General features: G+C 33.9%; 1 protein-coding gene and 1 pseudogene across 1 annotated transcript; both read left to right on the top strand.

Moving 5' to 3' along the window:
* Window positions 1-8,891: 8,891 nt before the first annotated feature.
* Window positions 8,892-9,566, top strand: LOC114753901 (trypsin inhibitor DE5 alpha chain-like). The gene has a single exon (XM_028942606.1). It carries the CDS (start codon window positions 8,892-8,894, stop codon window positions 9,564-9,566), a length of 675 nt encoding a protein of 224 aa, XP_028798439.1.
* Window positions 9,567-11,422: 1,856 nt separating this feature from the next.
* On the top strand, window positions 11,423-15,384 carry LOC114753905 (RNA-binding protein 2-like; annotated as a pseudogene).
* Window positions 15,385-15,389: the final 5 nt, after the last annotated feature.

The raw sequence follows: 15,389 nt of genomic DNA, 5'->3' as shown, positions 1-15,389 counted from the left end.
TATTTCAGGCTTAATTTATATAGTTGGACATGTTTTATCACTTATCACTTCATGTAAATTATACATCGAAAAATCATTACTAATAAAAATAATATGACCTGTAAGATACAAATCTCTTACCTTTTATGGATCACTCGACACCATTATGCAACTTTGAGATATGTGTGTGTCTGTGTGTCTATATATAATGTTTGACAAAGAACAACAAAATTCTTATATTGCCATTCATATGGTCGCCAAATTGAAAGAGTTAAATTAAATGAGCCTCAAATTTCAAAGGAAGTTTCTAATGCCTGTGGAAACTAGGCGAGGACCTTGTTTGTTTAACCAAACCCACTTGAATTTCCCTCCTCTTAATTAAACCCAAAACTTCAACTTTACCCACCTTTGACTTGAGGAATTGCCCTTGAAAATGACCTTTCCAAATGGGTCTCACATGGCTTCAAATTAAACTTAATTTACTCGAATTCAATGCACGACACAAGAAACAGTTTAGCTACCCCAAACAAGATGTCATTTTGACATGATAATTAGCTTTGATAATCATTCTGCGATATTTGTATCCTCAAAACAACTGGCCAATTACTCGTCGCGTAAATAATTTTAGAACTTAAAATAATTTATTACCTAATATGTTCTCAGTTATTGAAAGTACTGTGTGAAGGTAAGAAGCTGGTTCAACAATATTTTACTCATCTTTTTATACTGAAAAATCAACCCTTTTGGATGCTGCTTGATTAATTCCATTCAAACCAATATAAAAGAACAAAGAACCGCACTTAATAATTTTGAGCCAAAGACAGGGAAAAGGACAAATTGGAACTTAGGGAAGAAGGTGAAGCAATATAGCTGTACGCATCGTTTTGATGCATAATAAATCAAATCAAATCAAAATGCAACTTTTAGACGATTCACACGTCACTCCCCAAAATTTCATGACAAAGTATGGTCATTCATAGCAACAGTTAAAGCTTTAGTACGCATTCAAGTTCAAAAGTACTTGAAATACAATCTCCAATTCCAGTAAGTAACGATAATAAATATAAATTTCCGGCCAAAACAGCGAATAACGATAACAAATATAAATTTCCGGCCAAAACAGCGATGTATAACTCGCATTCATGGATCAGGTTAAATTGACTCAAAATTGAAGCAAGGTTTGCTGATCGATCAGTTATGTCAATGTTAGTATACTGTTTGTATCTACCAACCGAAAACTTACTTGCAAGAATTAACAAGAATATACATTGCTGGACATCTTGCAGGTTCTATGTCACCTTAATGATAATCATGATCTCTTTGCTTTCAAGTACATGAGCTTTAATCTCTGAGTAAAGCTAAAAATTACACATTGATTTTGAAATTTTTGAACCCTGAATATGGCTTCTATTACAAGTATACGAAGGGAGCTAGCTATAGCTAAACCAGATATATCATTCTCCATGGAGAAAACAATCTGCATAATCATATCCCTTAGGACTTCAACAGCTTCTTCTTCTAAGACTGCCTAACTAGCAAGGACCTTAAAACTGTCCCGAAAAGGAAAAAAACCAAAGAGATAAAACTCAAAAAGAAGGGGGGAAATAAATAAAGGAACATATACATTACCCATCTGCAACTATCTGCTTAATAAGCTAAGATATCTCTTTTTGTTCATGGAGCTTTGAAGGCTATGGAGTCCTCTGTGAGGTTTGTAATCCAATGCTGTTGTGCTTCCTTGAAGGTCCTGAAGGAGGGATTGGCACTCCTTTAGGCAAGAAGCCAAAGAAGTTATGAGCCTCGTGAGACTTTGGCTGCACTTTGAAAACTTGAGTGTGTCTTGACTCACAACTCTGCCCAGCCAAACATAGCAGAAAAAATGAAAGCATTAGGAAGACAAAGAGATGCTTTCTTCTTCCCATTGATTTTACCGAACTAAGAAAGTTTCTTTTATTTATGGAAAGAGAGAAGAATCCCAGAAGAATGAAATGGAGAGAGAGGGAAAGAGGAGAGACAGAGAGGTTTTGTTAAAGGAGAAAAGTTGATGGAGAGAGACCGGTATGTAGGTTATGATTTATATATGAATATGGTGCAAACTAGAAGGAGATTTAATTTCTGATATGCTTAATAAATGAAACAAGGAATTTGTAGTGTTGGTAGAATCTCTAAGAGTGGCTTGTGAATGAAGGATCCATGAAAGAATGAACACAGAACAGCATTGATGAATGGAACGTGGGAAGGAGAGGAGAATTTTAAGCCATCAGACCGGGTCCATTGGACATAAATATATTTACGTATGCATTTATTGTTTGATTGATTATATGAATTTTTTTTTTTTTAGTTTTTAATCCAGTCTCTGTGTGTGTGTATAAAAAATTATCAAATGGACTGTCTGTCTAATGACGAGTCATATCATCAATTAAATATAAAGAATGAGATACAGAGAGTTACACTTTCTTAGTTAAATTCTTTTAGCATATTTATGTGCGAGTTTGACTGGCTAATTTTATTTATCTTAGAAGTGTAAGAATTATTTAAAAAGTAAATGCAATATGTACTTATAAGAATTATTTAAAAAGTAAATGCAATATGTATTTATCTTGTATAATATTTTGAAATCGTATTCACTTAAAAGTTAACATAAGATAGACTTAGCTGATAATATAATTTATACTCTAAATTAAGGATAGCTAACTTTACTTAATAATATAAGAGCCTCTGAAATAATTTAGTTTTTGTCAAGGAAGAAAATTGTCTACCTAACATCATGACAATGATTTATTTTTAATTAATATGCATATGACATCGAAGATTGCTAAGTTCATGCTAAACTCTAACACGAGATTATAATTTTATGTATAAAAGAAACACTTGCTTATATAATGCCTAAATTGAAGAAAAATGAGAAAAAATGAGTCAAGTTTTACCAACATCAATTTATCATTATAAGATCGATGATAAAATTGCCTAATTTATTATAGATTATAAAAATTATTATTTGTTACATTTGGTATAGTACTAGACATACAAAGATGTATGATTAAGGAAAGAGAAGATAGAACAGCAGAACCTTATAGTCATACAACCTGCCAATAAAAAAGACTAATCACCCTAAATTATATAGAGGACCCGAAGTAAATCTCTCATATAGAAGTCTATTGTGGCTTTTCAAAATTGGCTGATATGTGAAGAAGAATGAAAAGGAAAAAAGACAACGATGACAAAAGTATAAACATGTACTCCTCCTAATTTACGAACCATTTAATTAATTTGAACATATTATAGGAACTAAATTAATTAATTAATTCTAACAAATGTAATATGATTGACTTACAAGTTAGATCAATTAATTTGGGAGAAAATAATATATATCAGAAATCTAATGGATTAATTAAGGTTGTTTTACATTTGAGATCAAAATCAATTCTTTAATTAGTTTTTATAATTAGGATGGGAACAGTATGTTAAATGGATATTTGAAGCAGTGTGTAAAGGTACAAATGTAGGGAAAATGAAAGATAGATCATGTGGGTGAAAGATATGGGTGTTGGGAGAAGAAGGGAGAGAGTATTAAATGAGACAACGTGAAGCAATATTTATTTTGTCCATTTCATTATTCGCTAAAGACTACATTATCCCTTTTCACAGGGACCACCCTTTAACATCTGAACGGGTCTTCAGGAGATTTGTTCTCTCTTCCTGCCGAAAGAAGGGTATGGCCAATTTCAATTTAAAATATTAAATTTTATAATTAATTATTTTGAAGAATTTTTTTTAAGACCAACAACCTTAACATAAGTTCAATCTTTTTAAAACTGTAGTTGTTGTCGTCTACTTTAAGTTTCAAAGCTATATATGATATTTTTAGCTTTGAAATATAAAAGTATCCCCTCTGGAAAGATAAAATTGCACACACTTTAGTTTATTTTTAAAACTTTCAATTAAAGTACCTTCCTTAGTATTAGTAAATAATTCTACAAAAAAAAAAGTACTGTAATTAGAGAGCATTTTGATGGAAAAAAGAATAAAATATTGAGCCGTATTGCTGATGAACATTCTCTTATACAGAGTAATTAATCAATCAATGCTTATGGCTTACGTAGAAATCTATATTGTTTGCAAATTCTTATCCATGTGGTACATACAAATTCACCAGATATGTATCCACACTTGTCATATACATATATATAAATATATATATTACAGATAAATAAAAAATGGAATAGTATTGTGTGTGTGTGTGTGTGTGTGTGTGTCGGGAGCAGATGAAAGTGGGGAGCGTTGTGTGGTTAGGTGAGGATGTGGGGCAATAGAGAAATGAATGGCCGACTTAATTAATTAAGAACTCCAAAGTCTCAAACTGATAGATATATATATGTGTGTGTGTGTGTGCTAAGTCTCACTGGGTAACATGGAAATGTCGTCCCTCCATTGATTTAGATTATCCTCACAGTTAATTTCATATGCCTTGTCAATCGGCTAATGTCACACAATTGCCTCTCTCTTCTCACTTCTAATAACATGTGCCTTTTCCCAAAATTTGTTTACTATTATTATTCTCAATTCAAGCCAATAAATTAGCCAACTTCTTGGATTCAGTTTTTTGTCAGTGTCCATCTACAAGCGTCAAGTCATACCCCTATATTTATGCATAAATATAGAGAATAATTTGTCAAGTTAATACTAAAATAAGAATTTTAACTTGATAAATTATTGAACCAATTCCAAGAATTTCCAACAACTGTTGTGTAGTCTGTATATTTTGTTAGAGTATAATTTGCAAGTACTGTTGCTGCTTACAAGAGTGGCTTTCACAGCTTATAAACATGCAATTTTGAATTTGAGTTTATATGAATATAGAAAACGCTTTCGAAAGAAATACTTTTGCTTGGGTTAGATTATACTTAAATCTAACTCAATCAAATAACCATATAAAAAATAGCATGATTTGCACCAACAAGTATTAGTCCAAGTGAAAGGGACTTGAGCACCTTAAACATCATGTCCTGGATTTGATCTTTGAGGCGGTATGTATGGAAAAAACACCCTTGGGAAGAGTCCCCGTTATAGCACCTAGCAGTACCCCGAGAGATTAACCTCTTACCTTTCGGATGGAAGGATATTCTGGGCAATAAACAAAAAGCATGATTTGCAAGTAGATTTTGTATTTTTAATATCTACTGTCACACTTAACTATATTTTTTCAGAAAGTTGTTATTATCTTTCTAGGGATAAGAATATAAGAGAAACAAAGTGAACACAAAGCCGCACACACGTAGATGGGTATTTGGGCACCCCTCAAAAAATCACTTGCATTTATATAAAAAAAAATGCTTCTAGTACAAAATTAGTTAAAATGAGATAAATGAAACAGCATGGTAGTTTCATTGTGGATAACTAACTGTCATGTGAGGAGGAAGCGTGACTTTGCTAAGGATATATGTGCAGAGGCAGAAATGAAAGGATGGGGGTGGTGGGACAGAGAAGGCCACTGAATATGGTTTGAATGAGGGCCCTCTTGCAGTTAAGAAGAGAGAGGGCAGAGAGACAGAGATTGGAGACAGATTGAAGAAGAGAGAGAAGGGGGGGTTAGATTTTGTTGTATTTAATGCTTTCTAGGTTTTGTTGGTGCAATCAATAGCCTCTTCCTCTTTAGGGCATGCACCACTCTCTCCACATATTTGAGAACCCAGGCTTCCCATGTCTCCCTCTACTTTCCCCCTATCCTTATCTTGTCAGATTAATTGTTCCTTTTTTAAACATTACTTGCCAATGTAACTATGTTTAGCCTCATTAGCAAACACAAAGGCAGATATGTGATTAATGTGTAGGTACTTCAAGATGATACTACTCTAATTCTATTTATAAGATATTAAGAGAAATTTTTTGTATGGATGTACAATTTTATCCCTCATTTATTAGTGTGTTAACTTTGTTTACATTAGGTATAATATATATTAAATAAAGATAAAATTAAAAAAAATTATTGAATTTTAAATGAGAGTTAATAAAATTCAAAGTTTTTCTTTAGTCTATATGAAATATGCTGAAACTGACTTTATGAGATATCAATACATAGGTATGAACAAATTAATTTTTCTTTCCGAGGCCCCGGCAATTCAATACATAACGATGAGACCACTTCAATAAGTTAAATTACTTTCATGCTCCAATGGATTCAACCTCTTCCAATATCAAAGTCCCTTGGGTTCCAAAAAAGCAAAAAGGAATTGGGCATCCGCTCACCCGCTATTATTGTTCAAATGTTCCTAGATTCTGGAGAATACATAATGGGCCGTGACAAGGGGCCTGAGCCCAATATATAATTAGGTGGGGCCCAACTATTTCTTGCGTTTTGGATCAGTGATTATCTGACTTTTGGTTGTGGCTCAAGCATAGTTCTTACTCAATGGTCGGGGCTCGTGCCAGGCAGCATTGCCCATTTTTTGTCGTGCGCTGCATGTGAAATGCTATTCATTTGCAAGATTGATCATTTTTAATATATTAGAAGGAAAACTGCACCTTAAAATACTTTAAAGTATTGAATGTATCTCAAAAAATATCCTAAAATGTTGAATAATGAGTTTTCATGGAACTTTTTTTGCCTTTTAAATTTAGAACATAGAATAAACTTGACGATTGAGCCGATATAGTCGGTGGAAAAAAAAGAAAAACTCCATATTCACAATGTGAAATGATTCGAACTGTTGATTGTAGTAGATTTTATCCACAGAGTATATTCAAAGAAGATATATACTAAAAGAAATAAAAGCCTTCGTCTCTGAATTTAATTAAAAGGTTATAATTTCTTTATATTCTTTTTATCTCTTGCCAAGTGATTTGAAACCAGCTTATAATAAGGATGAGCACAATGATACTCATTACTGTGTTGTCGGCGTTGATATATTTGTTATTCATTATCTAGATACAATTTCAATGTTTATCTAAAATTTTTAATTAATACTTTTTAAATAAAAAATTATTTTCTAAAAGTTTAAGTTGTCTGTGTTTTAGATTTTGTATATATTAAACATAATTTCTTCATTAAAAAAAAAATTGAATCATCGGGGAACCACTAAACGGTTCCAAGTGATTCAGAGACACATTGAACACGTTTTGTCTTCTTTTGGTAGTAATTTTTTACTCCTAGCATTGATTCCATTTAGTAACGAAAGGCACTGAAAGAGACGACATGATGAAATTAATCAAACACATTAATCCTATCACTCTGCTGGCCTTGCGTTATGTGTTGGCTGTCTTGTAAATTTATAATTTTTTCAAACTATTCATGTTAATTGCATGTCAAAGGATTCTTATTAAAGATATATAATTCCAAGGCATGTAATTATAAAAAGATATTTTAAAAAAACGAATACACATTTTTAATAGACAACTAATTTAACTAATTTCATGTTAAGTTTTACAAATTAGCTTAGCTCCTATATTCAAGATAAGAGGGAGTGATATGAAAAAGTGTGGAAAATCGTCCGTTACTACTGTAATATTGTTTATAATCAATATTTGTTGACATCTCTTCAGATTCATTTGCAATTTTGGAAATCTTTAATCTTCCTCAGACCTTGGTCTTGTTTATCTAATGTCATATCCTTAGCAAGATGGAATCAAACACGGATTTTGGCCCGATCCAATAACAATGAAATATTCTTAGAATTCTCTATTGATACGACATGCTGCTTTTTCCATTCATTCCTTTTTGGATCAGAAGTTATAACTTAGTAAAATCAATATTAATTTAAAAAATAGTCTGAATTCGTGAGATATATATGTGTGCGTCTGCGTGAATATATATTTCCACGCTGCTACTTATCAGGACTTGTGAAAATTTTAAATTAATTACTTATGCATTTTTTAAAAAGAATTTGTGTGAAAATATGCGTAGGACGTAACTCAAAAATTTTAAATTTGACTTATAAATATTAGAGAAAGACTTATAAAATTTTTGCCCATTTCATGATATCTATTGGCAATCAACTATCCCTTGGCTCTCCAAAATTTTTTATACCATCAAAGGATTGAGCCCCCAGTATTATTCTTCTAATTAAATCTTAGCCCCCATTATATTTTGTCGTTTTTGTCAATTTCCCACAAGAAAATGGTTAATCTCCTTCGCTTGTCCTTTCCCTTTCTTGCCCTTGGCAGCCTGCTATGTTTTTGTCATGTTCATTAACTCCACTCGTCGTCATTCTCATAAGGTCCCTTCAATTATTGTTGCTTCCTGAGCTCACATGAGAGTTAAGACTGTAAATTAAATTTTTGAATTCTTGCTCTGCAGAGAGGGCAGGCGATGGTGTAGTTTTTAACGAGTTATCATGTAATTAAATTTCTTTCTTGAGACTTAAATATCATTCTTTCTAAATTAATTTCCAAAGGTTTGCAAACAATGCGTTAAATGTTACTACTTCGGGCCCTAATTATAAAAACTAGTTGACTAATTTGAAGAAATTAAGAAAATAAGTTAAGTTAGTTATTTGTAATAAATAGGTACTGTATTTCCTAACATATCCTTGCTAATCAAATTTATTAGCTAAAACTACTATTATTAGAAAGACTATTTTAGAAAAGAATGCATAAATATGAGAAATAAAATAGATTGGGGTCTTATAATTATAATCAAAATAAAGACTGGAGGTAGTATTATCAACAAACCAACACGTTTTTATGGAGGATATTATAATTTCAGTGATTCATATCGAAGCAGCAAACTCCGTAAAAGAGGAGGGAACCAAGTAGCTAGATAACAGGGAAATCATAACCAAGGGTTGATATTTTGAGGACAGAACATGCCTTATCCTACTTGGTTATCTCTATAAATAAATGGCCCAACTTGTCTCAATTCCTCACCACATCCAAAACCAAACCATAAAGTCATCCATAGCCCTAATAGCCGAACAATGCAGATCACTAATGCACTTGCTGCATTCTTTTTCTTCTTCTTCTTCTTCTTCTTCGGGTTCACCGGAGCTGAGTTCATATATGACACAGACGGTGACATTCTAAAGAATGGAGGCCATTACCGCATACAGCCACTGCCTGGTGCTATTGAAGCAATTGTGGGAGCTTCCATTAGCTCAAATGAAAATAGTTCCTCCTGCTCAATCGCCGTCGTTGTAGCTCTCCAGGATATAAGCTGGCCAACAAAAATTTCGACGCCATTTCCTCTCAATTACATCACAAACGACTATCCTTTAAACATATCCTTCACTAATTTGCCTTCAAACGCATCATGCACGAACACGCCTGATTGGGTCGTCGCAACGCAGCCTGCCTTCAACGACACAGATCCTATCATGGTTGGCAAATTCGAAGAGTTCAGCCTTCCTCGTAGTGGTTATTTCTATATCAAGCCATATGAGTCTACTAAGTATTATGTTTTGGCCTTCTGTTATTCAAAAGATTCGTGTGGATATGTTACTTATAGGACCGATAGCGATGGTAAGAACCGTATGGTTGTCTCAATGGATAGAAGCGAAACCCCATTCGCATATATGTTTTTCAAAGCAATTCGTGACAATAATGTCGCCTCTGGCATATCAATGGCGGTGGGAGAATCCACATCCGCAATATAGCTATATTAGCTATCTCAGGTGTGATGAGAGGGAAATTAAATTCCTTCAACTTTGTTGTACTGTGAAAATAATACTTTGAGTGGGTTCGACTCAAGTTGTGATATGCTTAATAAATGAAACAAGGAATGTGTAGTGTGGGTAGAATCTCCTAAATCCCATTTGATACGAAACATTGAAAATGAAGGATAGAGACTATGATTGCAATTGGCAAAAATAAGTAAAAAAGTCTTTAGCATGGGTAATTGTTTGTTATATAGGATTAGGCAAATCTGTAAAAATAGGATTGGGAATATCATTTTTCTCCATGATATTCATTAATCCCATATATATATGGGTTTGTTTAATTCTATGTAACAAGCAATATCTCTCGTGCTAAATACTATTTTCTCAATCTTAATCTCAATCTCAATCTCTATCCCTTATTTTCAATATTTCATACCAAACAGTATCTAAGAGTGGCTTGTGGATGGAGGATCCATGAAAGGATGAACATAGAGCAGCATTAATGAATGGAACGTGGGAAGGAGAGGAGAATTTTAGGCTATCAGACTGGGTCCATTGGAAATAAATATATTTACGTATGCATTCATTATTTGATTGATTATGTGACGTTTTTAATTCAGTCTTTGTATGAGTATATAAAAAATTGTCAAAATGGACGTAGTCTGTCAAATGACGCGAGTCATATAATCAATTGAATATAAAAAATGAGACAGAGAGTTTCACTTTCTTAGTTAAATTCTTTTAGCATATTTATGCGTGCTTGACTAGCTAGTTTTATTTATCTTAAAATAAATTAAGTGTAAGAATTATTTTAAGAAGTAAATGCAATATGTACTTATCTTATATGTTATTTTGAAATCGTATTTACTTAAAAGTTAACAGAGACTTAGCTGATAATGTAATTTATACTCTAAAGATAGCTTACTTTACTCAATAGTATAAGAGCCTCTGAAATAATTAGTTTTTGTCAAAGAAGAAAATTGTCTACCTAACATTACGACAGCGATTTGTCTTTAATTAATATGCACACGACATAAGTTCATGCTAAACTCTAACAAGAGATTATTATAATTTTATTTTTAAAATAAACACATATTTATATAATGCATAAATCAAAGTAAAACGAGAAAAAATGAGTCAAGTTTTAGCAACGCCTATCAATCCAGAGCAGATTCTTGTGCTTTTTGGCGAAAGATTGACTATTTACTGGTCTTTGTTGATTTATGCTCTTTTCTTTTTCTTTTTTATTTTAGTGGAATTCAATGCATAAAAATGAGGCCATCATGCGTCAATTGGCTTCATGCTTCAATGGGTTCAAGCTCTTCCAATATCAAACTCACTTGGGTTCAAAAAATGAAATTGGGTACACGTTCACCCTTTATCGGCCATGACAATGGGCCGGAGCCCAATATACAATTGGGTGAAGTCCAAGTATTTCCTCCCATTGTCCTTTTGTAAAGGAATTAATATGCAACAAAAAAAATATGTACCAAAAAAATAACGCAACAAAAATATTATTCCTTCCTATACTAAATTTAAGAGTCATTAAATTTAGTAAATCATGTTGAAGGCAAACAAAAAAAAAATCATGTAACACTAATATTTTGATAAATATTGATTTAATGAGATCAGCTTGAAATAAAACTATATAAATTCAAATTTATTTTATATATAGTCCATATAATTATTTTGGTAAAAAAAATCTAATTATATTTAATTACATGATTTTTAGATTTATATTCAGCAGAAGGACATTAGGATAGTACTGTATAAAAAGAGGATATTAGGATAGTGCCAGTTAATTCAGAATTTGGCCAAAAGAAAAAAAAATAAAAAGGGTGATTACGAAACTAAGGAACGAAACGAGGAAGCGCGAGGGGGGTGAGGGTGACTAACCCAGAAAAGGAAGAAAGTTTAGGGTTTTGGCAATCTTTCAAATCGAAGTCCAATTCAGTCTTCTTTCCCCAATTTGGGATTCCTGATTTCGCTAATCTTTCACGATGACGGACGGCTACTGGAATCGGCAGCAGGCGATGCAGCAGGCGATGCAGCCGGCGATGCTCCCGTCCTCTGCCGTGCTTAAACGACCTCGTACTGAATATGGTTCGCGCTCTTTCCCCACTTGCTTTACTGATTCTACCCTTAAATCTTTGCTTATATTTGGTATGCTTTTCTCATGTATTAATGCTCGCTTTGGGTTGTTGATGTGGGTTCCCGGATTTGTCAGATGCTAATTGCTTTTAATTTACATTTGGAAGGTACCCCGCCTTGGGTTCTGTTTAAATAGTAGGTTATGTGTCAATAAAATAAGGTTTGCATAAGGTTTTTGTGTTCACTGAGGATTACTATAGGGTTGATCGGGGATGCTTAAGGCCAAAGTTGGCAATTTTGGTAAGAATTTATGGTTATGTGCAATCTCTATCGTTGCTGATACGGTGATGTGTTGTTTCGCTTGTGAAAAAAAGAAGAAGAAGCTTTTTAAACTATTTTCTCAAATAGCTTTGTTTTAACTGAGACCACGAATCACTTGGTCTCTCAAAACTGGGGTTTTATATTAGAGTATCGTAGTTAGGTGTGTACTGTGAGTTTAATTTAAATATGCAGCAACAGTTGTGAAATTATAAACTTGGCTGGTCTAACGCACAAAGAAAGTAGGTGCTTTTGTTGGCATGTGAGATCTTCTCGTTGAGACTTACAGTGGGCTTTATAGGCCTGTGATATATTTTTTAGAGATTATTATGGTTAGAGGACCGAGTTGATTTTGCTATTTTACCTATGGGTTTTACTGGTTGATTATAAGGTGACAGAATATTGGATCTTTTCCTGATTGTTACTCTATAGAAAATATTTTGTCTTGTTGAAATGCCTATTTAAGCAGAACTCCCAATGGCTGCAGATTCTCTACTAAGTTTAATATTGTCTTGTCTGAAAGAGGTTACTATTAGTTAGAAGTGTTAGTTATTCTTTATCATTATCTTTTTGGAGTTTATATTGTAGTTAATCTATATGTTGATGTTATTATAGATAAAGGGGAGAAGGGCTGCGACAATGAGTGTGAGACTTTTGCCTGTGCGCAAGCCTCTCCATTCGCCATATTTCTATTCTTATCTAAGTTTTACATGTCTTTCAACGGTTGGCTTGAAATTAGAAGAAAGTATGAAGAATGGGGGGTTTGAGTTTGTTTAGGTATTATCAGATATGGTTGGACAAACTAGGAATATGGGTTTTGGCCTGTGTGGTGTGCCTCAGGGAATAGTTTTGATGCCTTTTTAGATCAGTGATTATCGTGTGCCGTGCTCCCTTGGTTTTTCTGACTGTTGGTTGTGGTTTAAGCGTAGTTCTTACTCAATGGTCTGTGGTAGTGCCAGACAGCAATGCTCCCTTTTTTTTTTGGTGTGCTGCATGTGAAATGCTTTATTCATTTGTGCCTTTGACCCACGTGATGCGCCCTGACTTGTTCTTTTGATGATTGGACCTATAAGAGGTTGGGTTTGTCTCAATTTTTTTGTGTTGTAGAATGGAATGGGACTCATGGGAAAGAAGGGCAAATTAGGCGACCCTGCTTTGAACTACGTGTGGGGTCTTAAGATCTTGTTTGGTTAGGGTGTCTGTGTCAATGCTGTGTTGTTGTCCTTTGTCCTGGAGTCTACCTGAATTATGAGAGCGCACAAAGTTCAGAGTTGTTTTAAATAGGGAGAATTACAATGAGGTCTCAAGTAAGAAAAATAATTGAAAAACAAGTCCTAGAGGTTGTCATTCTCACTATAGAACTTGTCATTATAGGCTGTTGAGGTTGTTGTTGGGACCTTTTGGTAATTATTTCTCTTCTGTGGAACTTGATTGTAATTCCCCCTTTTACATATCTCTCTAAACTTCTGAAGAATTGCGGGTATATGCATAAAATACCTGCTTTGTCAATGAACCATTGATCTTGATTTGTGATTTCTCTTCAAGCTCAGTGCCCCTTTTCTTTTGTTCAATTCTAGTCTTATTTTACTAATTTATGTGTTGACTGAAGTTTTTTATTGGGAATTGAATTCTCGAAGGACTTGATCCCCATGACTGAGAATTTAGGGCCAGGTCTTTGGTGCGTTAAAAAAATTATCTGGCTATATATTTTGTTTTGGGCTTGGGGTAAGCCTCTAGGTAGCATTTTTACTGATTTTATACATTCCTATTACAAGAGAAAATGTGTTCAATTTTACAGGGCATTACTGCTTCCACATTTTACGAAAGTTTGCAATAGCATTTGGTACAGTTTGAACTTCAATTTTCTGAAGTTTTAATTCCACATACTTAAAGGACGCAAAGTGTATTTTCCCCATAAAATGATCTCCATTTTTTAACTAGTTTGATTTCCATTTTTACCGCTGCTTTAGGTGGATTTGTGTTTATCATTTTTTTTCTCAACTTCTCTCATTTTTATTGTCGCAGGTTTTCAGTTCTCTTGCATATTTAATTGTTTATTTAGATTTCAGTCTATTTTCTGGTGGCCACTTTCTTCTTCATAATCTCTGCAGCATTTGATCAATTTGGTGAATTGGACGTTTGGATTGTTCAAGAGTTTACAATAATATGTTTATGTTTGAAATTTAGATATTTGGTTTTTGCCTTACTATGTCGGTTTTTCTACTTTTTATGTCGTTCTAAGTTTCTGATTATTTTTATTGGCTAAAACAAGATTTGTTTTATTTTTCATTATTTTGGATCTTCGTATACTTCTGCAAATGTTAGCAGCGTTGGCTTTTGTCTTTTGTCTTTTGTCTTTTTTTTTTTGGGGGGGGGGGGTGGGGGGGGTGGGGAATCGAAATGGCAAATTGGTAGCTGTCAACAAGATATTTTTAGTTTTAGTGGTGAGCTCGAAATCTTTAGCAAAATTCATCTTAGTTTTGCTTGTTCCCACTACCTAGCATGTTTGTTTGATCAAGTCTTCGGGTTAGTTGTTTAGCTTCATAATAGTACAACAACAACAAAGCCTAGGAATGTTGTTTAGGTTCATAGGAGTGGATAAATGATATTGCAATGTTTTAGGATTATGTGTGAATTTATGTGTTGTGGTCTTAGTTCAATGGTACGCTTGCAAAGAAATGAGTTAGAAGACTAAGGACGTACCTTTCCCCTTTCAGAGATGTCAACTTCTGGCATGGCTTCAGGTAGTGAGATGCAGGGTTATGTTGCTCGAGAGGATGATCGAACTGGATCTCTTGCTATAAAAGACACAAAAACAATCTTGTCTGCTTATGATCGCTACCTTCAGAGTGTGGTAACGTTTTGAGCTCTTCTGCTGGCATAATATGTACTCCCTCATGCTTTTACTTCTAGTTTGCTGAAAAGATTTATCCTTTTTGGTTTTGAAGCAAATGCCTTCATATAATTCTGGAGAAGCTAGTACGATGGGCAGTGTTGGTATGGCAAGGCCTGTTGTCAGTACAATGCCAGGTCATTCACTAGCTGATCCTTCTGTCATGAGACGCCCTGGGAGTGGTGCCATGATCTCGCACCAAATGGACGAAATGTTAATTTTAGTGGTCAGCTACCAGTGGATACTGTTCCAAGGCCTGGACCTGAGACAGTACCTTTACCACCAGATGCTTCAAGTACTTTATACGTTGAGGCCTCCCTCCTGACAGCACTAGAAGAGAAGTGGCCGTATCCCTTTTGTTCAGAGACAGCTGTGGGATAGTATTATTTTGTTTTCATCTTTTTATCCTTGATCTGGTTTGTTTCAGCTCAGTTTTCACTTCCCTTAATATAACCTTAGATATCTTCCGCCCTTGTTGGATACAGAGAAGTAAGGCTTGTTACAAAAGAGTCTAAAAC

This window comes from Neltuma alba, unplaced genomic scaffold (genome assembly GCF_004799145.2).
Source record: "Neltuma alba isolate B1F8T4 unplaced genomic scaffold, ASM479914v2 tig00008249_pilon, whole genome shotgun sequence".
Taxonomy (NCBI): domain Eukaryota; kingdom Viridiplantae; phylum Streptophyta; class Magnoliopsida; order Fabales; family Fabaceae; genus Neltuma; species Neltuma alba.
The sequence above is the reverse complement of the archived record's forward strand: the minus strand, read 5'-3'. Positions and strand labels throughout refer to the sequence as shown.

What these genes read in the sequence shown, in the direction of transcription:
- LOC114753901 (XM_028942606.1), top strand. Translation starts at nt 8,892, where the DNA reads ATGCAGATCACTAATGCACTTGCTGCATTCTTTTTCTTCTTCTTCTTC.